This window comes from Equus asinus, chromosome 23, assembly GCF_041296235.1.
Source record: "Equus asinus isolate D_3611 breed Donkey chromosome 23, EquAss-T2T_v2, whole genome shotgun sequence".
Classification (NCBI taxonomy): Eukaryota; Metazoa; Chordata; class Mammalia; order Perissodactyla; family Equidae; genus Equus; species Equus asinus.
This window is the reverse complement of record NC_091812.1, coordinates 41,386,064-41,412,227: the sequence shown is the minus strand read 5'-3', so window position 1 is coordinate 41,412,227 and position 26,164 is coordinate 41,386,064. Positions and strand designations below refer to the sequence as shown.

Sequence of the window (26,164 nt, the reverse complement as noted above, 5' to 3'; positions counted from 1 at the left end):
GTGATTTTCCTTCTGCTCTGAATTGTTGCTGCAGTTTCTCATGGTGGTTGACGAGCTAACCTTTTGTCAGGGCATTTGTGGTATTCTTCAGACACAGATTCCATCTGTTACCTCTAGGGGGAAGACGAAACAGTGTTTCTGGCCCCACCCTGTCTGCTGGAGGCTGTGGGGGTATTATGGGTACTTGCTGCAGACTGGGGTGTGTTCAAGTGCTTGTGTGGACTGTCCTTTGTGGACAGAGGTTCCTTCCTGAGACTGGGGCTAGGGCCACTCCTTGGCACTGCAGTGGCCCTATGGACACCCCCTCCTTGCCAAGAAGGTGATCCTGTGCAAGCTTGAAGCTGCCGTGCCCACAGCCACCCAGACACATTCCCTCTTTTGGGGCTCGGCAGCCCTATGAGTGCTCACTGGGGGCCTGGTGAGTGCCTGCCCCAGTGTGTAGGTCTGTTTACAGTCCACGACACCACTGTGCTTGGCAGGGGGGGCGTCTATGCTGGGACCTGGTCTAGGGCTGCTCCTAGGCATCGCAGGGTTATGGAGGACTCCCCTCTCCACCAGGAGAGCAAGAGCAATCATGAGCATTGGCAAAGGTTACCACTATCTCCTCCTACGGTTGTCCAGGTGTGTGTGCCCACTTTCAGGGCCTTGTGCACTAAGGTGGAAAGTGTTTGTGTGGTGCACAGGGCTATGGGGGAGAGCTGGGCGTACTCACCTCTCTCTGACACTTCCTGGGCGGCCAGTCCATCCACCCTCAGGTGTATAGTTCTGTGTGTCTCTCAGGCATCCTGTTGTGCTGTATGGGCTTCCTCTGTTGGTCAGTGAATGTCCATATAGTTGTGGTTCAGAAGGGAGAGAGACAAAGAGAATAGCTCACTCTGCCATGTTGCTGACATCCTCTCCTGCTTGTTATACTCTTTCCAGCTTTCAGTTCCTTTCTTCAGAATCAAAATAAAAGAAGGATCTGAAGTTGGTAGAAAGAGCAGTTGAAAGAGCAGGTACTTGAGAACTAAAAAAGTGAGTTATTCTTTTCTTGGTTCAGACAGTCACATTATGTGTGTGACTTTGGGCAAAGCTCACAGTCAGTCTTGACTCCATGTCCCTATCTGTATAAAGAGGCAAGGATAGGCAAGTCTTGGACTCTTCCTCCATGTCTGTCCTCAGTAAATGTGCTTCCCACTATGCAGCTGAGTCACATCTCTTATAACATTCAAGTAGCTCTGAGCCGCCATCTTCTTTTGGTAACACCAGTTTTCTCCTATCCTGAGGTTTTTCAGCCCAAGTCATTGCTAGACAACCTATAGAATGCTCATAAAGCCTACAAATAAGTCATTTTTTTCACTCATATGTGGTCATCTGCCTCGAAATCTCAGACTCTTTTGTAAGTTCTCTCGAACTGCCGACCTCGATCCCCACCACATTGCACACCACTGCCATTAAAGTCCAAACAACTTGGGCGGCATAAAAGAGGCTGTTCCTTTTGTGTGGTGCCACAGTCACCAGAGGGGCCTAGGAGTCAAAGGCAAGGCTCTGTACTCCTCACAACTGTAAACCCACAGTGAAGGCCCCTCAAGCGGCAGAGAAGGCTACTCTTCTCTCCGGGTCTTGCAACTTCACACAGTAAGAACTGCCTGAGGCCTAGAGCTATTGTTCCCTGTTTACAAACTCCTTCACACTACACTCTCTCACGCACACACACATGCGAGTACACACACATGCAAACCTCACAATGTGGCGGAGTCAGAAGGAGCTTCAAAAAAAGACACAAGAACCTCTAAAACTAAGCACCTCAGGAGCAGAGGAATCTCCTCCTTCCTTTTGCCCATGGCCCACTTTATAAAGTTTTAAAAGCTTTATTGACATACAACTAACATACAACAAACAGTACATCATTAAAATGTACTATTTGCTATTTTGACTTATGTACCACCTGAGGAGTCATCAGCACAATTAAGACAAGGAACATATTTATCATCCACAGAAGTTTTTTCCAGGCCTTTTAATCCCTCCATCTTACCCCTTTCTCACGCACCTCTTTCCTGTTTCAGATATTTACAGGATGTGGACATCCTTTGGGATTGGGGCTCAGAAATCCTATTTTTAACTGGCTCCCCAAGAGATCCCTACACACTAACATTTGAAAACCACAGCCTTGGGGAAGGAGCTTCCCATCCTCTTTGAACCATATTCAATTTGGGGCTTCCATCTATAAAAGTATATCTTTTTTTTTTTCCCCACACTAAATGTCTTAAAAGTCTCCTTTCCTATTGTTTATGATATATGTTCAACTACTCCCATCGTTCTCTTCCTTTATTTTTTGGAATTCCGAGTCAAGTTTGTCACATAGTCATAATCTTTATAAATATATAGAGCCCTGACATATAGTTCTAAGGGGAGATGGGGGATAATACAAATCTCTGAACTTCACAAAGGTCTGCGAAGTATTATAAAAGGCTCATGTTTTATCACATAGAAATTTCAAACATTTCTATATACAAAGTTTCCAAAAATGTAGCATACACGTTTTCCAAAGCCAGGATTCACCTCACAGTGCCAGATGATTAATTTAGAAAGTTATTTTTTGAAAAGTGTTCATCGTGGTTTTGTAAGTTAAGATAAATTATTTGGTCTTCACCGAAGATATGCAGTCATCCAATTCAAATGGGGCTTCTCCTCAATGGGACTATATATGGGGCATCAAACGTGATCACCAAAAACACTAAATAATTTATATTGGTAGTACTACCACTATTGACATTTTTCTTTATACTATTCCTCAAAATGTTTCTAAAGGGAATAAGACAAAAGTACAATATTTGGAAAGTCCATTGAATGTATTTATTATTTATTGTTGTAATAAAAGCAAACTGAAGTCTCACCTCCATAATTAATGCTTTAAGCTCTTATTTATTCTTCTGATGATTACAACCCCAGGTAAAATTGAGAAAACATAAAAAACCCTTAAATTTCAGGTGGAAGCATTATTATTTTACTCTTGAGCAAAGGAAAGCACTGTGAGTCATTGCCATCAAATGGAAAAATGCCTTATGGTAAATAATGCTTCCTTTTATTGTTGGTATAAAAGTCCCAGCTCTGAGAGTAACCTAGGAGGCATTGCAAGTGGTTTTCTGTGAAAAGAAATAAAACCAAATGATCAATGCAGAGACCAGAGTGTAATCCAGACTCAGAATAAAGCAGGAATTCTCATATCCTAGTTTTTATGGCCAGCCTGCCAAAAGATGTAAACATTAACTGGAGAAAGTTAGGAATGAGGATATAACTGAAGACTTTGGGCTTAGTGTTCTCCCTCTCAAGGAAATGAGGCAACCTTTCAAAGATGTCTGTTGCACTGTTTGATTATACATCCAGAATGCTTCTCTGAATTGTACAGGCTTATTAAATCTCTATAGCAGAGTAAAGAACCCTCTAAGACACTTCTGTGATTTCTAGAAGGCCCAAGCTGAGTATGGCAAGATCCTTGATCACAGGGTTTTGACATTTCTTATCTAACTGATTCCAAGTAATATCAAGATAACTCAATAGCATCCCACTTTTAAAAGTTAACGTATTAAAAATTTTGATGGAAAGATTTACCCATTCATTCATTCAACAAAACTGTTTTTAATGCCCACTATGCCCACCTACAGGGGGCTGGAAGATTCAAAACTCCTCCCTCTTATTTTCACTAGACTAGTTTATCCATGTGGCTCTAAAAAAAGACAGCAGACTTCCTTGTTAATTACCTCTTGTTCAATAAATGCCTCTTCCCTGAAGCCTTCCCTGATCATCTCTACTAAAAATTATGCCTCTCTTCTCTACACCGTATGGTCATATATCAATGTTATATTTTATTTGATTTAGTTTTATATCTTATCTTTCAATTTAGTCCATAAGCTCCTAGAAAGCAAGGGCCCTGACTCTACACTCTTATTCATTCATTCATTTGTTCATTCAACAAGAAAGATACTGAGCCAGGCATGTAAAGATAAGTAAGACACAGGTACCATCATCAATTTGACTTTAGTTTAATTGGTGAAATAAGACATGTAAGTAACTGCCATGACACGATTCCTATAAATTTTTTTACATCTAAAAATGTGTTAACTTGAGCTGAAGGCTTTTCCCAGCATTCCTGGCCTCTGGTTCTTTATACACCTCACATAATTTAACATGATGTCATGGACAGAGTAAGGACTAAATAAATACGTGTTGGATGAATATTTGTCGAAAGAATTTTTCAAGATTTCACTGTTAAGCCCATCAGATTTCCCTTTTGTTCATGCATTTCATAAAGCTACCCACTCTGACACTTTATTATATTTGCATTTTCAGATTCTGGTGGCTCATAATTAATATAAGGAGACAGAAGTCTTAATCGCATTACGAGGCAGCAATGTGCAGTGAGAAAAGCGTTGAGCTTTGAGTCAGGGAATCTGCTCTTGACTTTGGTTCCTCCATTTCCTAGGCAGGTGAATTGAATCTTACCCTCTGACTCTGGATCTCAGTTTCCTTATTTGTAAAACAGGATAATAATAGCCACCCAACAATGTTGTTGTGAGGCACAAATGAAAGAATGTGTTTGAAAGCACTTGGAATGCTGCAAAGCACTTTAAAAAATGATACTGTGATCTCACAGACTGCTTATGGCAAGGAAAGGGTAGCATGGACTCAAGCACAATAAGAACATCCCTTGCTGCTGTGCCTTGCTAACTGACTTGCTACTGACTCCATATCGTTTTAGAAAAATCACATTTTGTCACTGAATTCCCATCTTTCTAACCACAACCTGAAAACCTTAAACAGGTAAAGGCTTAGTGGAATCCAGCATTTGATGACCTTAGCAATAGCTGTAAAATCATCAGAAATCTTTAGAATAAAAGTAATAGGTGAATATACCCTTACTAGTCACATATTAACGGTAGCTCTGGATTACAGAATGTTTTCTATGTGCAAGACAGTACGCAAAGCACTTCATAGACATTATCCTAGCAGAGTATATGGATAGAGATCTCAAACTGCAGTCAGAAGATGCCACGTGACTGGGGCTGCACCAAAGTATAGAATGGCTCCTGGAGTCTGGAGACCTGAACTCAAGTTTAGGCTTTGTCCCTTAACCTAAGTGATTTCTAGTACCTGATTTCTCAACTATTTAAAAAGAAAAAAAAAAAAAGAGAGAGCCGGTGTTAGTTTCTGCCACATAGGCTGTTGTGAGAAGTGAATTTACTAATTCATGGAGGGCATACGCAGCATGTCTGGCTCAATATTGGGTATTAGTATTTTTTCATCTCTTCCACCTACTAGCAAATTACCTTGGACAAACTACCTAATCCCTCCAGATCTCAATTTCCTTATCTGTAAAATGGGTATAAAAACAATGTTTTCATCATTGTGCTAGTGTGAGTATTAAATTATATAATATGTAACCTGGAAAACACTGAAGATATTTTAATTCATATTATCACCTCATTCTCCTTCTCTTCTGTCACTTTACTCTTCATACTAAGCACAGTAAATTACAAGGATATGCTCTCTGGAAAGAAATTCTGGAACAAATTAAAATTCCAAGAAAACTGTACATTCTATCACCATGAAAAGTTATCTCCCTTGGGCTGTGAATGCTTCAGATCAGTGGCAGCCCCAGAGCCATCTCACTTTACAGGATGATGCCGTGTGGATTAGTGTCAGCAATCCGTAAGATGCAGTGGATTGTAGGACACCTGGCGCCCCTCTCCTCTTCTGCTGATTCACTGGACAGCAAAGAACAGATTCCCAGATGTTCACCCATGCAATACCCACCAGGCCTAAAGAAGCTTACAAGAGGGATCAGTATGAATTCCTTCCTTACGACAGTAGAAAGGAGCAAGGGAGTAGAGAGGCATCCTGTTGAAGTGAATAAATGCTGTGGGAAGAACTGAAACAAATCATTTTTTGCTCACAGCTCTAAAGGTCTGGGCTTGCTGACATGCACTTGAATAGCTTTTCCCTCTCAGCTCTGCATAGACATTAGACATTTCTAAGGTAAGAAGATTCAAGATACTATGAAGTGCCTTTTCTTGAAGACAAGCCAAGCTATTTATTCCTCATCTAATCAATACCAGCAACCAACCAAAGGAAATATACTAACTTAATAGCCCATATAGAACTCCTTGAATTTGACGACCTAAACATTAGTACCAGGCTGTAAGAGTGGTTGATCTTACAAGAACAGAATCTACTTAAACATCATTTTGAATAACATTTTTATTTTTGGTTCTGGTTGAATGAGATACTGCAAGGAGTCAATGTCAGTAGACTGAAGCAACGTGGACATCTCGAGGGTACACTAGCTGCCACTGTGCATGATGTGAACATCCCAGACATATAGTATATGTGCAATCATAAGTTGAGGAGTCCACGGGAAATTACTGTAATAATTTTTAGTATACCCTAATTTTTAACTCCATTAACATCTACTATTTTTCAGGTTCTAATTACATAAACCATCTGTTATTATTAATACAGCCATATAAATAACGTATGTAACATTATTACTGCAAAACGTTCCACCAATGCTAGTTCTTCCACCTCATAACCCTGCCCCAGGACAATGGAGTCAGTGATATTTACATATTTTTCAGCAGTCCACACATTAAGCTAAAGCATTCTTCTTCCCGGATTTAACTAATTTTCTTCCATCCAAGTAGAAATAATCTCCTTTTCTACATTCTCACTAAATTTTCTTACTATCTCTGTTATAACATTTGTCACAGTCGATAGGTATTAGATTTATTTATGTATATGCTTAGATTCTAAAAGCCTAGAAGGCAGGTTCTATCCTTCTCATCTTTGCGTAAGACCCTCCACACCCTGCCTCCTCTCTACTAGGAGTTTGCACCTGTTTGGTATTTAATGACCTTTTTTTGAATGATTTTTTTAAAAAGGTTACTGCTCACCTCAGTTATATTTTAACTAGGGTGCTGTTTTCTGACCCTTAAAGTAAGATGATAGTGTAGCCCACCCTCACTCCTTATAAAAACATGTGGTTATCTCCTAGGGACACATACAATCAGATTCATTCTGTGCCTTCCTCTCAGCTACACAGGACATCCCTCCCGCAGTTCTTAGGGTGATACTTTCTCTCCATGCCACTGTGGTAAGTGGCAAGCAGTGTGTTTCCCTAGTGAGAAGGAAATCAATAGGTTGTATTTTACTGTGACAGCTGGGCCATTTGACTTGAGTCTTATTACACTTGATGGCTACCTTTAGGGAATGTCTTTTTCAATTGTTTATTCTCTAAGCCTCTTGCCAGTTCAAACTACAGAAAACAAAAGGGGAATCCACATTTTGCTAATGTGCACTCACAATTTGGAAAGCACTTTCTCACACATGGGCCCAAGAAGATATTTCAGTCTAGTGAAATTCATAGATATTTACTGAGTATCAATAAGAGTATAAGAATGATATAAAAATGAATAAACTCTAATAGTTCACTCTTGGATATTATATTTAGGAAATAATACATACATACATAAAAATTAGAAATTATCTGAATTACTTAGAAGACAAAAAAAAGTCTAAAATATCCAATTTGGGCAAGATTTTAATAATGGGCACTCATTTCAGGAAGACAATCTAGCTGGACTTGTCAACTCATTTACTGAGTTTTTCAGTGGGGGAACTATCAGCGTTTCAGCAAAGCAGTCTTTATGGCATAGGACTGTTGTCAGCATTACCAGAGATTTAGTACCCCTGGCCCTTGGACATGGCCACTGTGTCAACAAAAATGCCTCCTTATCTTTCCAAATGCCTTCTAGGGTAGCACCCTTAGTTGTGAACTGACTGTACCAGTCAAAATAATCTAGGTTATGCTACAGTAACAAACAACTTCAAATCTCAGGGACTTAATACAACAAAAATGTATTTCTCCCTTACGCTACATATCCAAAGCAGGTCAAGAGGAGTATTCTGTTCATTATAATGACCAGAGACCAAGGCTGATGAGGCTCCATAGCAACATATACATCCACAATCACTATGGCAGTGGGGATCTCACAGGGTGGGTTGGAGAGAAGAGACAGAAGAGCAAGGACACTGTAGTTGCAGATATCAGAATGAGTCAGCAAAGTGCAATTACTAAAGGTGAAGCCTATCCCTTGAGATGGAAAACCTGAATCTCTAGGTACCATAGAACTAGTTTTGTTCCATGAATAAAAGAAGATAGTTAAATAAGGAAACCCAGCAAGAGGCCATGTATGCAGGAAGCACACTGTCACCGCAGCAGTGTAGGAGAAAAAGACTGAGTCGTAAAAACCCCAAAGTGGCCTATTCCATTCAATGGAAAGAAAAGAAGGCTACATGAATTCATATACCACTCCCTGAACCACGAGATAATCCCAACTGGCCTGGAACTCAGGTCTGGCTGTATCCGGATGTAAACCTGCTCCTAACCATTGGGAAAACTCACCCTTTCAAAGACGCCTAATTGACAAGAGAACCAAAACAGGATATTCAAAGATACACTAGGGAAAAAGGGAACAAATGGAAAAATACAAGAAAAATAAATGGCAGATTCATAATAACATCCAGAAAAATACTGTCATGGAGAATACAAAAATCATTGCCAAATATTTCTCCTTGAATTTTAAAAACTGAAGAAGCAATCAAGTCTATGAAGCAAGAGCTCAAAGCACAAATAAGAGAACTTTCAGACAAGACAACTAGACAGCACAAGAAGATAAAACGTGAGTGTCAGAGCTCAAGAAAAGCAGTGGGAGAAAAATGAAACCATCAAATTTATAAAGGACAAATGTAGAGGCATATAAAGGAAAAGAGACACTGCTATAAACACTTTAAGGAGCAAAGATAAAATAAATAAGAAAACAAATGAAAAGGATTTGTAAAAGAATGAAAGAGCATACAACAGGATGTAATAATTGGAATCCTTGAAGAAAAAGGAAAAAATAGAACAAATATTTAAAGGGCAGATCCACACTGGCAACCAGAACAGGAGGAAGAAGTGATGTGGCTGTCACTCTGCTGAGGCCACACCAGACTCCCAGGGCACAGCTGAGGAGTTACAGCATGTCACACTGCCCTGCTGTTCTCCTTCATGTGCTGAAGCTGCAGCCCACAGCTCTCTGGGCACTGCCCATCCCAAAGTCTACAGCAGTAATGAAGAGTCCCTCACACATACTCATCAGCAAAGTAGAAGAACAGATTGTTAGCTGCAGGGAAATACGCAGAAGCTATTTCTTGTCACAAAAAGCAGACATATATCTTTCTGAATCCATGAGCTGACATGGTCTGAACAGGCCCATTTATCACTGGAATTGCAAAGAGATCGTCGTACGAAGCTGCTACTGCTCATGCTGGAGATGGGGGAAAGAGAAAAGAATGTGAAAGGATGAAAGTCCAGCAGAATATGAACAAGGATGTCGCTCCTCATCTTCAGGCATCTCCAATCTTCTGCCGTAGAAGTTAGAAGCCCAAGTCCTTTTCTTTTCTAGAAATAGAGGCCCACCACAGAGACACACCTGCAGAAACTCAGGGGGGTTCTTTTACAGGGAACTATTTTTTCCTTCAGCAACAGAATAAGCCAGCAGAGCCAGGAATTGGAAGCAAAACTCCAAAAGATGATCAAATATTTATAAATAAACAGATAACCAAAATTGTGTATCTAAAGAGGCACATGGAGTTCCTTGAGGCTGAGAATGTAAGAGTAAGGAAAGAAAAGAAACAATGAAAAGCTGAAAAGGTCAGTCTTCAAAGAGCTCTAATAAAAAGGAGCCACAGGTAGATGCTGATTTTGTGAGAAAAAAATCAGAGTTATGGAGCTTATCATCACATTTAGAAACTTGAACATCATCAGTCTGGCAGAAGTTTGCAGCAAACACTGGGAAAGCCACAGACATACCAACGCCCAATCATCCTCTCTTTAATTTTCCATCTCAAGAACTTCTTCTTGGGGCCAATCCCATGGCGTAGTGGTTAGGTTCTGCATGTTCCACTTTGGCAGCCCAGGTTCACGGGTTCAGATCCCGGGTGCCGACCTACACCACTTCAGCCATGCTGTGGCCACAACCCACATATAAAGTGGAGGAGGATCAGCATAGATGTTAACTCAGGGGGAATCTTCCTAAGCAAAAAAAGAGGATGATTGGCAACAGATGTTAGCTCAGGGCTAACCTTCCTCAGCAAAAACAAAAACAAAAATAAAAAAACCTTCTTCTCTTACAGGAACTCTTAGAGGAATATTCTTCTGGAGAATGTTCTTAAAGGACTTATAACCAAGTAAAATAGAAAAGCACATGAGAGGAAAGGAGGGGAAATAATATGGTTCATACATAATAACAACACCACCAATGCCAGGGATACTCCCTAGAAAGGCATAATCTGTCAGGACTTCAGGAGCAAAGGCAGAACCACCACTTAGGAAACAATTGCTGTGAAATATGCAGCATATCTGATTTCTTGACTCAAACCAAGGATTCCAGATTTGGCAGACATCAAATTCCTGGAGGTTCAGTTTATCCTATTAGAAACCAAATGGCTACTGGGAGATCTTTTTCAAGAAACAATTATTTCTTTTCTTAAGGTTATAAATATATAAAAATATGCTTTATGTAATAACGTATAATGTCATAAAAGATAACTCAATGCCAAATTTTAATATGAAAGCCTAGGGCTCTCTGGATTCATTTTGTTATGCAAATTTTATTCATTCACATGAGGTGTGTAAATTACATCCCTCTCTAGATGACACTATATTATATGTACCACACTTTGAGCTAATTTAACATAAAGATAACATTAAGACTAAGAGAACTCTTTAAATTTCTATTTTATAAGGAAAGAAACAAATAATTAGTTTTGCTCTTTTCTTAATTACTAGTTTACATAATGAATTAAGGTGCTTTTGTAAATTTAACTTTTTTTGTTTGTTATATAGTGCACTATTTAAAAATATCCAGTGAATTATCCTTTTCTCTTTAATGATGAATGACTAGAAGTAATGCTAGTTGGCTGTTTTTGGTTACAAGAAAGCAATAAAATAATTGTACTTTAAAATGGATATAATTCAAACGAACATTCCTAAAATAAAGCTAAGAGAATATATATATTTGTCTATAAAATATGGTATTATATACATATTTATATGGTAATATTTATGCCTGGGAAACTGAACTAGAATAGTTAACAAAGATATATATTCTACTAAAGATGTTATTGAACTTCAACAATTTTAGGAAAGAAGGGAGAAAGGAAGGAAAAGAAAAAGAAAAGAAAATCATTAGGGCATCTAGGCAAAAATATCTAGTTCCTTACATCAGAGAATAAATTGGACTGGCCTCGTAACTCTTCACAACAATATTCGATGTCAGAAAATAGTGGAGTGACACAAAATCTTTAAGGAAAGAAAGTGCTATCCCAAGTGGTTATACTTTGCTGCCTTGGCCTAGGTTCTTCAGTGCAGAGTCCGGAACAAAGGTTTCATCAAGTGCCTGTATTAGTTTCTTGTGGCTACTCTAACAAATTACCACAAACTTGGTGGCTTAAGACAACAGAAATGTATGCTTTCAAAGTTGTGGAAGGCAGAGTCTGAAATCAGCATCCCGGAACTGAAAACCAGGTGTTGCCAGGGTTGTGCTCCCCCTGGAGGCCCTAGGGGAGAATGGTTCCTTGCCTCTGCCAGTTTCTGGCGTCTGCCATCATTCCTTGACTTGCAGCCACATCACTCCAATCTCTGCTTCTCTGGTTGCACTGCCTTCCCTTCTGTATGTAATCTCCCTCTGCATGCAACTTATAAGGACACCAGTGATTGCATTAAAGACCTGTCCAGATAATCCAGCATAATCATTCCATTTTAAGATGCTAATTAATCATAATTATAAAGACCCTTTTTTCAAACAAAAGGTTCCATACAGATTATAAAGAAATTAATGGAACTGTTTAATTCTACCTCTCTTCTTAATTCAGTGCAAATGAATTTGAAAACTGGGATAAAGTCGATAATATTCCAGAAGTGTATAATTTAGCAAAAGTATTTCAAGCAGAAAATTTAAATAGATTTCCAAAATGCAAATAGAGAAAGGTGTCAAAGATCCTCCCTTCCCATCTCCCGCACCCCTGCCAAAATAATAAAGGGCCTGGACTAGAGGATTTCATAGGAAAATTCTAGCAAAACCTTTAAAAAGCAGATAATTCCAAAGGTACAGAAAAAGAAGGAATGTTTCCAAACTCTTTTTATGACATGGGCATAAAAGTGATCCCCCAAATCAACAAGGATTACAAAAAAGAAAACTACCAACCATATTTCAAATGTTCACCAGAAGGCACTGATAATTCAGTATTAGGATATGTGGAAATCAATAGTCTTCTTGCATTCAAACAACAACCAGTTAAGACACAATAGAAGGAAAATCTCTCATTTTCAATAACCACACAAAAAATAAAATGTATGAGATGAAATGTGTGAGATCATCATGAAAAAGACTTTAAAATGCTACAGAGGAACACAAAATAAGACATGAACAAAAGAAAAATCATTCCATGTCCTTGGATAGGATGACTCAACATCATAAAGATGTCAATTCTCCCTAAATTAACCTACAATTTTCACACAAGTCTAATAAAAATGTCAGCATCATTTTGTCAGACTAGTCAAGCTGAGTTAAAAGTTCATGTGGAAAAATAAACATGTAGACATAGCCAAGAAAAGCCTGGAATAGAAGAGTAATAGCGGGAACTGGTCTCCAAATATTAACACATTACAAAGCTTTAGTAATTAAAAGAGTGTGATGCTGGCACATGAATAAATAGAGCATGGAACAGGATATGAAGTCTGAGAATAGACACACATTTATATATGGCATTTTAGAAAAGGTGGTATTTCAAAGAGGTGGATAAAAGGTGGATTATTTAATAAGTAGTGTTCAGAAAAATGGGTCAGGGGAAAGAAAAAGAAAAGAAAAAGAAATAGAAAGAAAGTCTGATTCCATTCATGACACCTAAAAATAGGATAAATCCCAAATGTACTAAATTTTTAAGTGTTAAAAAAAATCAAAATACCCGGGGAAACCGGAGAAAGTGGAAGGCCTTTCTAATTATGACATGAAAATCAGAAGCTATCAAAGGAGAGACTGATAAATTCAATTATGTGTTTAAAAGATGTGCATGGTACAAAGTACAATGAGCAAAGTCATGAGGCAAATACCAAATTGGAAGGGAAAAAAAGTGAATTTATATCACAGATAAAAGCTTAATCTCTCTAATGTATAAAGAGTTCCTAGAAGTCAAGGTGAAAAAGACAATCCAATGAAAAAATAGGCAAAAAAAGTTACAGTTCACAGAACAGGAAATTTGAATTGTCCTTAGACATACATTAAGAAACTCACTCATAAGAAAAAGGAAATTGAACCATTTTCACTTTTCAGATTGGCAGAAATCAAAGTTCAATAATTCACTGTTTTGGGGAGACAGGTCTTCTCATCCTTGTTGGTGAGTGTAAATTGGTGCACCTCCTGTGAAGGGTAATTTGGTAATGTCCATCAAGTTTATATATACCATACCCTTTAGAAATATATTCTAAGATACACTCATATGTTTGTGATGTGATGTATGCACAACGTTATTCACTGGAGCACTATTTGTAATAGCAAAAGAGTGGAAGCAGCCTAAATGTCTTACTAACATCCATCACTATGAGGCCAGTTAAATAAAGTGTAGTATGTCCATACAATGGAATACTACAGAGCCGTACAAAAGCATGAAGAATTGATATGATTGAAATAGAATGATCTCCAAAATCATTGGAGGAAAGAATACACACAGGCATCTCTGACAAGACACACAAGAAACTGCTAAACTGGCTGTGTTAGTGAAGGGGAATTGGGTGGCTGCGGACAGGAGAATGGACATTGTTTATATACCTTTTTATACCTTTTGCATTAAAAATTTAAAAACAAATAGAAGAGGTAAGTGCCAAAACGAACTATAGAGATAGTAAGTAGTAAAAGAAAGAAACAATGAGTAAAGCTGGCTTTCAATCTCCTATTTCCTTCCCCCCAAAGACACACAACTTCCTCCCGTTACAGTTTCGCTTGCTTTCATTGGCCTCTACCTTCATCTATTCTCAGACCCTACTGTTTCCTTTATCTCAAAAGGTGCCTTAATATTTCTAATAATTTCCCAATCAAAGTTATATTAGGACATCTCAATTTCAACATGTGCTATGTGCAATAACAAAAATGCTTGAAATCATTCATTTGAGGAATCAGAAGAGACCAAACTCATCTTTTGGAAGGTACTTTAAAAAACAACAGTGGTTGAAAGCAAATCTTGCCTGTTGTTCAGAAAATGTGTTATGCACCATTTTAATAATATCTGTTTGGAGATTAAAGATGTCCTCTCCTGGGATACTTAAATGTAATAAGCACAATAAGAAGGTAAGCTTTTAGATAAAATATGAGTGAATAAATATCAAATAACCATAGTATCCATGGAGATGCACAAGCCTGTATATTGGCATAAGGGAAAATATTGAAATTTCTATTTCTATTATTTCATCTTATCCTTATAATGTATAAAGTAGTACATTCATATATAATTTATAAATAATAGATCGGCATGCATAAATGCCTGTTGTTTGCTCAATATTTTTTATTCACAGAAGCATGTAGTCAAAATGTTTAGTGACCATAGCCAAATGATTTTTTTTCACATAAATAAGGAGAAATCACATGCATTATACAATGTTGCATCAGGCATACTGAGAAGCAGCAGCCATAAACTAATTTCTAAGTGAAATACTATTGAATTCATCTGGTGCGGCACTTAGCACAATGCCATCTGAAGAGACAGTCCTAATAAATACTAGAATTTTCAAGTTAGGTAACAATGTTAGATATCACCTATTTCAAATCTTATCTTAAATGTGAGGTAACTACAGGCCAGAGAGAATAAATAACACTTTCTATGTCACATGGCTGACTCATAGTGACAGAGCCAGCTATAGAACTCAAATTTCCCAACATATGGAGATACTTTCTACACATGTATACAACACACACGTATATACACGTATATGCTTGTATATACATGTTCAACATTTATATACATGTATACAACACATGGAGAGAGAGATATGTGTGTAACAAAATGGAGAGGGTCTTTGAAATTAAGCAGCAGGCCAACCCAGTATTCTCACTACTTTATTTTCTCCTATTCCTTTATTTTCTGAGCGTTACTCTTTTATAAAACAGATAGACAATCATGCCTTGCTTAACAACGGGGATATGTCCTGAGAAATTCATGGTTAGGTGACTTCATCATTGTGTGAAAATCATAGAGTGTACTTACACAAACCTAGATGGGATAGCCTACTACACACCTAGGCCATGTGGTACTAGTCTTATGGTACCACCATCAGATATGAGGTCCATCATTGACTGACTCTGTTATGCAGCACATGACTGTAATGGTAATATATCTTCCAGGAGGATTGTGAGAGTTAAATAAGACGGCATGTACTAAAGCACCTGGTAACCTTGATGGACATTACCGAATTGCCCTTCACAGAAGTTGTACCGATCTACACTCTCACCAACAAGTATGAGAAGACTTGTTTCCCCACCCTATTCTCAAAAGAGTGAATTATTGAATTTTTGATCTCTGCCAATCTAAGTGAAAATGCTTTAATTTCCTTTTTCCTATTTATCGATATCTTTATTTTTATCTTTTTTTTTTAGCCTTCCCAAAATCATATCCCGTTTTACACAGTGGAATATGTAGTGAATTTCTTTTTTATCATGTTAACTTTTTAAGCCATTCTAAAGGAGAAAAGTTCAAACCTGAATTTAACCCTGTCTTCGCCCATGTACTCTAACAGAAACAACCTCTGAACTCTAAACGTCTTTCTTTCTTACTAGTAATCCTCTGAGAACAACCCAGAACAAGAAATATATACCCAACTCTACCCAAAGGTAAAGAAAGGTGAAACGACTCTGGAGTGGACTCTATAGAAGGTGAATTGCAAAGAAGCAATCAGAATTAAAAGTCCATTCTTAATGGATGATAAGAATTTAGATCTGCAAGAACAGAGCCTATATTAACTCCTCAAATCCATTAGCCTGTTTTTGAGTTGAATTTTCTCCAGAGCTCTCAAAGTAGAAATACCTTGAGTATAACAAAATTGAGATCATGACGTTAAAAAAAACTAAAGAGAAATTAAAAGTATTTATCCAGATAATTCAAAGTGATTTTTAATACCTTCATTATATTTGTGTAGTCCCTTCACTATACCTACAGGTGGCATTTAAGAAATTTGAATCTGAATTCACACAGACATTAGTTTCAACTATGGCTATGTCACTTGACCAGTTTTGCCATATACTGGGAAACTGATATGCCATTGGGTTGGGAAGATTACACGGCATAACGCAGCTAATTGCTTAGCAAAGTGTCTAGCATACAATTAAGCACATATAAAACTTAATTCTTTTGTGTCAGACATCTCCAGACAGGCTAAGTGGCATGCCCAAGGTCTTATCTTATGTGCTGCCCAGGAAATTTACAAACCCAGGCTTCTCCTCCAAGGAGATTGAGAACTGGGACATTTAGGAGTGGACTAAATCAGAATTCTTAAAGGGACTGGGGGAAAAACTTGGTCCCTGGCACGGCCAACTTCAGCGCCACAAACATCCACCACTACAGGTTCACCTTTTCCCCTTCCGAGGTAGGCCGGAACTACATTTCCCAGCGGCCCTTAGGCTGCTTCCGGCGCAGTGCGCCGGCGCTCTGCTTTCCTGCCGCATGTTTTACGTCAGTTCAATCCCAAACCTCTTACGGGGGAGGCCGAGTTCCTGAACATGGGTTCTTTCGGTTCTAAGCTTTTTGAGCCGGTCAAGGTCGCTGCACCTCCCGAGGTCTCCTCCCCCGCCAAGCCCGCGCCCCTCGCTGCACCCGGAGCGCCGACTTCTCCAGAACAAGCCCCCGTATTTAATAATTGCTGGAGCTGTCGCGTACTCTCCGGGTCGGGGCTGATAGGGGCGGGCGGGTATGTGTACTGGGTGGCGCGGAAGCCCATGAAGCTGGGATACCCCCCGGGTCCAGGGACTATCACGCAGATGGTCATCGGCATCAGTGAGAGTTGGGGCACAGTCCTTGGGCGGCGGGGGCAGAGGGGGAAGCGGGGCGCTCTGGTTGGTCACGTGGCGGGAGGCACCCCAAACGAGATGCAGGGGCGGGGAGAGGAGGTTGGGACGCTTTCTCTTTTAAAAATCTCGCACTGTTTCTTGAGAACCTTTATTAGCCTCAGTCTTTTAAATTTTACCAGTAGCTGTTAGTTATAGGTATGATTATAGTAGTCTCATTTTACTGCTGAACAAACTAAGGCATAGAAGTAAGAAGTATTATTCGTGTTCAAGGTCCGACACCGAGTGTGACACAGCTGGCTTTTTATCTCAGGTTTATCTGGCACCAAAGCCCATGCTTTTTCACCAGATCCTGGAGAAAGCCTGCGGGAGGGCGCTTAACGTTGGTTTAAGAAGCTGTCCTTTGAAGTCAGATGGTAGATGTGGGTTCAAAGCCCACATGCTAGGTGTACCACTGGGTAGTGTGGCCCACACCCTTATCTGTAACGGTGGTGAGGGAGTGTCAAGATATCTTCCAGTAAAATGTAGTCATTCCTTTAGCTCTTCAGATCAACTGAGTGAATAGAGTTTTAAGTTTTAGGTCTCTTATCTTCTTAATGAGATTGCCCACATCACTTCCCTTTAAGTCCCTTTCTTGCTTGGGAAGGTAATAGGATTCTTTTTCCTCCACTTTTTTTTTTCCTTTTTCTGAACTTCACAGCTTGTATAGATACAGGTCACAGCTTCTGAGCTTCACTCTTCTATAGATATAGGTCATGGGTTGCTTAACAGTGGGGATACCATCCGAGAAATGCACTGTTAGGTGATTTTGTCATTGTATGAACACCATAAGATGTAATTAGACAAACCTAGGTGAGATAGCCTACTAAACAGTTAAGCTATGTGGTACTAAGCTTATGGGACCACGCTTGGGATATTCTGTCCATCGTACCAACTTCATTGTGTAGCCTGACTTTATTGGTAATGTATCTTCTAGGAGAGTTGTGAGGGTTAAATGAGATGGCATATACCAAAGCACCCGGTAAACTAAAGTGCAACGTACATGTAAGGTACTGTTGTTTTTTTCCTAGGCATTGCTTGTTGGGGTGTGATCATCCTGTCAGACCCCAAGGGGAAGGCTATCCGTGCTGCTTGAAAGTACCACCAGTGAATTTGTCATCTTCTGTCCCTGTCCGCGTGACACACAGAGCAAGCATGGGGCTTATGGACATTCTGGACAGATATATCGACGTTGATAGACTTCAGTGCTGTGGATCCTACAAGATTGAAAAGACAAACATGAGTTGTCATTCTTTGGCCATGAGGGTTTGTAGCTGTCTTCTCAGGCTCCACAGGGATCAATAAATCCCTCAGAGAACAAAGCAGGTTCTGTGTCTTATGTGGGGTAGGAGGATATAATTAAAAAAAACCAAACACAAAAAACCAGAAGAAATGATAAACCAAGTGGGAAAATGAACTAAACTGTTGTTTTAAATAGTTCTTTTTACTTCTCCTGTGATTAGGTCGACACCTATTATCAACCTAACCCTGGATAGGCATCATGCGATATGCAGGACTACATAAAACTTGGTGTACTGCTCATACTTCCCAAGGCGTTGTCAAATCCATCGCCTTCTGAGAGTTTCACAGCTACTTGGAGGTGGTTATTTTATTTGTGGTAAGTGAACCTTAAAAAAGAGGCCTAGTGATTTGCCCAGGGTCATTCAAAGGGTCAGTGATGGAGCTGGGACTTGTTCTTGCTGAGTTGTGCTTGTTCCAGTCTTTCAGAACTAGGATGGTTCCAAAGAGGCAAGAATTACCTTTATGAAACAATTAGATAATCATGAAAATCAGCGTACAAGAAAAAATTTAAGTGCCAAAATATTTGGGAGAAATTTACAACCTTTTGTAATTAAAAAAGTTGGTTCTTTTTCCACAAGCACTGGAAATTTGTCTATGATGAAGATGTTTTTAAGATAAGAACTTAAAATTAGTTCATTTCTAAGAGAAATCTGTACTTCCTTCCAGTTCTTTTTTCTTTCTGATACACCATGGCTTCTCTATAAAGTTATATGTAGCTGTTTTTAAGAGCAGAAAGATACTCTTAAATTCAGCTGCCAATCACTGTGTGAATTTTGAATGATATGTTGAGCAGGCACCTTTAGGACTGTTACTTTTTCTAGTATTAAGTAGAAGTGCCTAAGTCTGTTAAGCCTTACAAATAACAAGTAAGATTTGCATTGTCTACACTAGAGTTCCTGGGATGGGTAGTGATGTATATTTATATATCTATGCAATTGGGAAGGAAGACATTTCAACGTAAAGTAGACAACAAGGTATTATTTATGTGAAATGTACAATTCAGTTATATAATGTTAACGAATATAGAAGTTTGAAATTGAAAGGGACCATGGAGGATCCAAAGCAAGGTGCCTCGTTGAGGGCCCGTGATGCGTGATCACAGATCCCTTAAAATATCAATGAAGATAAGTTACTTCCTACTTTAAAAGGCAAGCCATTCTATTGATAGTTGGCTGGAGTCTGAACATTTTCTTAGGTTAAACCAAAAGTTCATAGGACTAACTTGTTGGTCTTGGCTTGACTTACTGAGTAAGTAGAGTAACTCTTGAACTTTAAGTGTTATACTATTTTAACATCTTTCTCAGATTTTGTTCTACTATGAATCTGTAAGCAAATGAGAGCTTTTTCCAAATAAACTTGCCTGTTCACCAGATACAGTGCCAAAGTATGTTTGGTTCTTCCCAACTTAGGGCCATGTAGCTAGGTGTGAGCAGAGTATTTTTCTATCAAGTCTGTAGGTAGTTAAGCAGGAATAACCCCCTCGCCCCGCCCCCCCCAAAATAGGTTACTTACACGTTGTTTTTTTCTTTTGAACTGTATTCCAAATTCTGCTTTGATTTCTGCCAGTGCTAAGTTAGAGATATTTGTTTGGAGATGAGTCTGATCTTCAGAGGAGAAAGACATCCTCTCAGTCCTGCGATTCAAGACGCACACTTAGTGCCCTATTGTCTTCCCTTTGGGGGATGAAGTGGGGTGAACAGGATAAACAAGCTCAAGAATCAATGAATTATTACTCAGTAATGTAAGAACACCAGCTTAAATGTGATTTATGGGCTTTAGAATCTCTACCATATGCAAATGAGTGTTTATAAAGGCTCATAATTAGCAAAGAAGGAAAGAAGAATGTACAAAAGTGGGTAATTTAAAATGCACTTACAGTTTTCCTTGAAACAAACCAAAATGTGAGCATACATTTGAACACTGATGTTTTTCATGGTGTCCGGGATACCTATTAGCTCAACTTTTACATAGTGAGCATAAACTTGGGTATCTCAAGATGATCAAGAAATCATTACACCCTCTCTTTTTCCTTTTGTGTATTGCATTGACTGGTCTGGAATCTTGTGACTAGCTAACAATATGTCTGAACATATTAAAGGTCCCATATATAGACTGATCCTCAGGATCTTGCTGTGTGTTTAGGAAGAGGTGAGAAGTCTCTTTTTCCCTAGGCCGATTGCGGAGACAGCTGTTGCTGGCAGCACTGGAGTGTTCCCAATGCAGATCAGTGTAAAAAGTTGACTTTCACCTGGCTGAAACCAATTGCAGAGACGTCTGTTTCTGTTGGCCCTGGAGGTGAAGCATCTCAGCCATGATTTGTACTTGACCTCCACCCTCGGCTTAGAATTTACTCCTGGCTCCTTTTATTACGGTTTCTCAGCCTGGCTTTGTCTGAATTAGGAGCCTCTTGAATGAAGCCATTTGATTTGACAACAAAATATATTGCTCCTAGATTAAATATATGTTCAGGGCAAACATATGTTCAAGTACCCCCTCAACCCAGGCATGGCCTCAACTGATTTATTGCCAGGGCTGCATGGATCAAACTGACACTTCTCAAATCTTGAAGTCAGGAATAGTAAGCAATTTTGAGTTGAAAAGCTTTTTTTCTTTTTAAATGACAGATAAATCCTAGCCTTGACCCAATGATTATATAGGTGTTAGGGGCGCAGAGTCAGAGGTGAAAGACCTGTGATTACACATCATTCAGAGGTATCCTAAGAGCTTGGGGAGAAAATGTCACTCTTCTAAAGGCAGGTCCCTTGGCCTTTGAGATATTCAGCAACTTGTCATTCAAATGTAAATGGAATGTAGAGAAATAGCCAAAAGGGCAAATGTTAAATGCCGCAGTGCCACTAAAAATCACTACTGGGTCCTGTGACTGAACTTGCATGTGCTACAGGAATGTGCTAGGCAGGACTCAAGATGGTCCAGACCCTTGGTGTACGCATACCTTCTCCGAGTTATTCATACATCATTCTAGGTGCTGCTGTAAAGGAAATCTGCAGATGAAATTAAGATCCCAGCTGAGTTGACCTTAAGATATGGAGATGATCCAAATGGGCTCATCACGTGAACCCATTAAGTCTTGGTCTAGAGGTCAGAGATGGAAGAGGTCAGAGATCAGAAGCAGAAGGGGATTCAGTGCACCAGAAGTCATTGCAGGGCTGGAAGAAAGCAGATATCCATATCGTGAACTGCCTGTGGGGGCCACGTGGCCAGGAACCACAGGCAGCCTGGAGTTTCTGAGAGTGACCACCAGCTGACAGCTAAAAAGGAGAGGAGGACCTCAGTTCTGCACCTACAAGGAAATGAATTCTGACTGCAACCTGTGAGCTTGGAAGAGGGCCCTGTGAGAACCAAGAACCACAGCCCGGGCCAACACCTTGATTTCAGCCAAGTGAGACCCTGAGCAGAGTATCTAGTCATGCTGGGAAACTAAGATAATAAATTTGTGCTGTGTAAACTTGCCGGGTTTGTGGTAATTTGTTACACTGCAGTAGACAACACAAAGAATCAGGAGTGTTTTGTGGTATCATAGTCACAGAAGGTGGCATGCCAGACCACATGCACATCACCATTCTGGGTATTGAGGAAGTAGCAAGAAGGGGCCGTCTGAATAGCGTTTGTGTTTACAGTTACTGTCTTCACTTCTTTTACTGGTGGTTTTCTTGGATAGTTTTTAATTTCTGTTTTCCAGCAAAATTGTTCCACTGCTAAATGTTAAGAAAATCACAGCACTCTTTTTATGTGGCAAGCATTACGCCAAGGGCTTTGCAGGAATTGTTTAATCCTCAGCAATCCTGTGTTACAGATGAGATAAATGAGGCCTGGAGCAGGTAGGAATTTTCCCGAAGCCTCAAGTAGTGAACCAGTAGTGACTTGGCGAAGAGCACTAATTGGGAATTGGGAATTCATGTTGCTACAGTTGTTTTCTTAGCATCCCTTCTCAAAATGTTCAGATATCAAAACTAGAACTTTTGAATTTCCATTTTTTTCCTTGGTTATCCCTTAGTTTAATACGTATCATTAATCTTTTGGTTTCCTCTTCTTTATAGTTGAGGTTATATCACTTATCACTCTGACAGCAATTTACATGTTAATCCAGGACAAGAAATTCTCATCTCCCTAAACGGGCTCATACCCTTCCAGACTTTACCCCAATCTCTTTCCTGCCCTTGGACCATTCTCCTGAACCTCGGTCTCTTATTTCCCAGCCACAGTAGGACATCCTACCTCTGCAGACACCAGGTCCCAGCTTGACCCAAGTAAACTTATCTCCCTTCAACCTACTTCTTTTCCTCTATTTCCTATCTCTGTTCATAGCGTTTTCATTTCATCAGCTGGCCAAGCTAGAAATTATGGATTTATCTGACTCTCTACTCTCATTCTTTACTTCTGATCTGTTAACAAGTCTTGGTTATTTTAACCCTTGATGCCCTTTCCCGTCCATTCCCATTGCTGTTGTTTGGAGCAGCTACCATCATTTCTCATGTAGATGCTGTAATAGATTCTTAATTTCTCTTTGCTCCCAGGAAACCTTTCTCATCTGCCCCCCACTCTGTAGCTAGAGTAACCTTAAAACATATCCCATCTTAAAATGCTTCAGTATCTTTGCCATAAACAAGATGAACTCCAGACTCCTGGCAGGGTGTGGAATCCCTTTCAATAGTTCAACCTCCATATCTTTCCATCTTCATCTTCCACTCCCTGACTTCTGTTCCACACACTCCATGTTCCTGCTATTCTTATTTAGCCAACTCTCCTGAAAAATGCCATCCTCCATGCATTTGCACGTGCTGTTCCTTCAGCCTGTAATCCTTTTGTCCCTACTCCATTTTGAGAAGTCCCACTTATCCTACGAAGCCCAGCCCAAATGTCACCTCTCTGGTGAAGCCTTCCGTGAGAAGTCTGTGTTGTTACTTTTAGGGCTGTGAAGCCTTTACACTTTGTATAGACTTCTATCAGTGCACTTAAAAGATTGCTCAGTAATTGTTTATACATCTATCCCCACTGATTGTGAATTCCTCAAGAAGATTGTGCTTTTGTCATCTTCATGTTTCCCATCCCCAGCATCAAACATGCCAGGCACCTGGTGTGTTCAGTAAGTAATTGATGAATAAGTGAATAAAGGGCTGAACAAATTAATAAGGAAAGAAAGGGAGAGATTTGTTCCATTTGACAACTTGAGTGTAACTCAGTAGCTCTTATTTCAGGTGTGGTCCCCAGCCCAGCAGCATCAGCATCACCTGAGAACCTGTTAGAAATGGGAATTTTTGACCCCATGCCAGACCTGTTGAATCAGAAGACCGGGGGTGGACCCCACCATTCTGTATTTTAGCAAACTTTCTGGGTGATTCAAATGAATGCTTAAGTTTGAGAAATGCTGGTGCAGTTGAATCAGACTGACCTGTGTACAGCAGATCTCAGCTGTAATATGGTGGAAAGAACATCTGATTGAAGACCTGAGATGAGATCCAGGTTTTAATCTCACTTCTGCCACCAGCTTCTGATATGCTCTTGAGAATGTCACTTAACCTTTTAGAACATAAATCTTACCCTCTGTAAGGTCAGAAGATCAGACTAGGTAATTTCCAAATTCCTTTTCAGCACTAAGATTTTCTCCCTGTATAAAGGAGAGGTACTCTGATTCCAAAGGACAGAGACAGTAGTGGGGAACTGAGAGAAAACTGAAGTAGTTCTCTCTGCAGTGATCATGCGAAGCTGCCCCAGGAGATCAGACCTTTGCTCCCACAAGTTCATGCCCTAGCATCTTGCAGCTGCAAATGCCCGATACTTCACAGAAATTTAGCAACCTCTCACCCCAATTAGTGCACTTGACCAACCAAACAATTCCACAGGGAAGGAAAGGGGTCCTTCCTGACCCTCTTGTGATCAGATCATGCCCCGAAGCATGAAATGTGATTACCCTCTCCTAGCCTGCATAACTGGCCAGGCGTTCAAAAGAAATATGGGCAGTCACGGAAGGATTGGGATTGGTGGTGGTATATGTGTGTATAGCGCCTTTCTCTTTCCCAAGAACCCAAATAGGAAAATCCCTCCTTCAGTTTCACCCTGCGTGATACTCATTTAGTGATGTGAATTAAATTAAACATGTTATGTTATGCAGGCTGTGTCTAGAATAACAACAAATCCCAGCGAAGGAAAAGATGCCATCAGTGAGTGGGCAAAGCAGACCAATAAAAATGCATTCTGTCCTGTACCCGGAGGTATCAGATTATACATATATAAAAAAGTACGTTTTAAATGGTATCCACCTACATATGATGCTGAGTAGACACAATAAAGACCCACAGGTTACTTCATCACTAAAATGGCCAACTACAGAAAGAGCCATTAAGCCTGGGACCAGGAGGCAGTACTGGTGAGAGCCCTAGATTCTGGTCGTGTTATCACCAAGAAGGTTTCAATAACTAGAAGTCTGGCCTCATTTCCTTGAGAGGAATTGCCATTTTCTGGTACCCCAGATGCATTCGATTGAGATTCAGTCCCATATGCCTTTGTAATATGCCAAGCACTCTGCTAGGTGTGTGGCGAATATTGCAGGGTCCCTGCTTCATGAAGCAGAGAGTCTAAAGGGAGAGACAAAGACTTTAAAAAGTGACTGTGATATAAGTGTCATACTCTGGGTACATGGGAGCAAGGATAAGGGGTATTTTAGATCTTCTTAAACAGGCACACAAATCAAGTCACCTGGAGCAAAACCCAATCACCAGTGGGACAAACTTTTGACCTGTGTGCCGCCCACTAGGACGATGAATACATCAGACACATGTCAAGAGGAAAAGCTACCCACACTCACATGCAGGTACGCAATCAAACAGAACCGCTGAGGGGGAATGCTCAGAGTTCCTTGACTTGGGGTTGCTTTAAGCAGCACGCTGTGCAGCCATGCTTAGAACTGTGTGACAGAGAACTGCAAAATGCCTGTCAAAACCCTTGACAAGTGAAAGACAGGCAAATTGGGAGGGAGGCTTGCTCTCCATCCTCGCCAGCCTGTGAACACCTGTTTCTAACGGAGCAAGCTGAGAGACACATTTGGCACATGTTGGCAGCACCAGCAGAATCAGCCCCTCCTCATTATTTAGAGAAAACGTGATCATTTCTCTGTGGCTTCTGCTGCACAAACCCATTTCAGTTTCCATGACTGTACTGTTATTAGAAGTGAGAGGGAGAGGTAAGTAAACTCCTTGAATCGGTTATACTGTAGCTGAATATGGGGATGCCAAAAGTTTTGGCACCATTCTTTTTGAGATCAGAAAAATCACACTAACTCCATCTGTAGAGAGTTTTTCAATTGACAAGACGCTTTCATTCATTTATATGCTCAGCTCTACAGCAACCTGAGAGAATGGGCAGGGCGTCTCTTACAGTTCCCATTGTACAGGTGAAGAATGGAGGTGGTTTCAGGTGGTGGAGGGACTGTGCAATCACCAGGAAGAAGCACATTCGATCGTGGGAGCTCAGGCCTTTGGCGCCTTTGCTGGATACTGGGTGTCAAAGAATTCAAGGAGCTCCGTCTGTTCTAGCCCAGCTTTCTAGGGACGAAGCAGTTTAGGTTGTCCCTTTCAGAGCAACAGAAATTCCACTTGTCTTCCTCGGATGCAAGTGCGTTGACTCTGGTTTTGGAAGCCTGGGTTCAGAGGACCTGGAACAATGCAGGCCAAGGGTGTGCT

The 26,164-nt window shown here is 40.0% G+C and overlaps 1 protein-coding gene and 1 pseudogene across 2 annotated transcripts; both read left to right on the top strand.

Moving 5' to 3' along the window:
- The first annotated feature begins 5,660 nt into the window (after positions 1-5,660).
- LOC123280057 (nuclear receptor-binding factor 2 pseudogene) lies at positions 5,661-9,960 on the top strand (annotated as a pseudogene).
- A 6,802-nt stretch (positions 9,961-16,762) lies between these two features.
- DMAC1 (distal membrane arm assembly component 1) lies at positions 16,763-18,487 on the top strand. 2 transcript variants are annotated; one of them, XM_014851122.3, is made up of 2 exons: positions 16,763-17,115; positions 18,197-18,487. In XM_014851122.3, exons 1-2 carry the CDS (start codon positions 16,842-16,844, stop codon positions 18,259-18,261), a joined length of 339 nt encoding a protein of 112 aa, XP_014706608.1. In that variant the 5' UTR covers positions 16,763-16,841; the 3' UTR covers positions 18,262-18,487. The 2 variants fall into 2 exon arrangements, with proteins under 2 accessions (XP_014706608.1, XP_044612789.1); XM_044756854.2 differs by having other exon boundaries at positions 16,788-17,029.
- Positions 18,488-26,164: the final 7,677 nt, after the last annotated feature.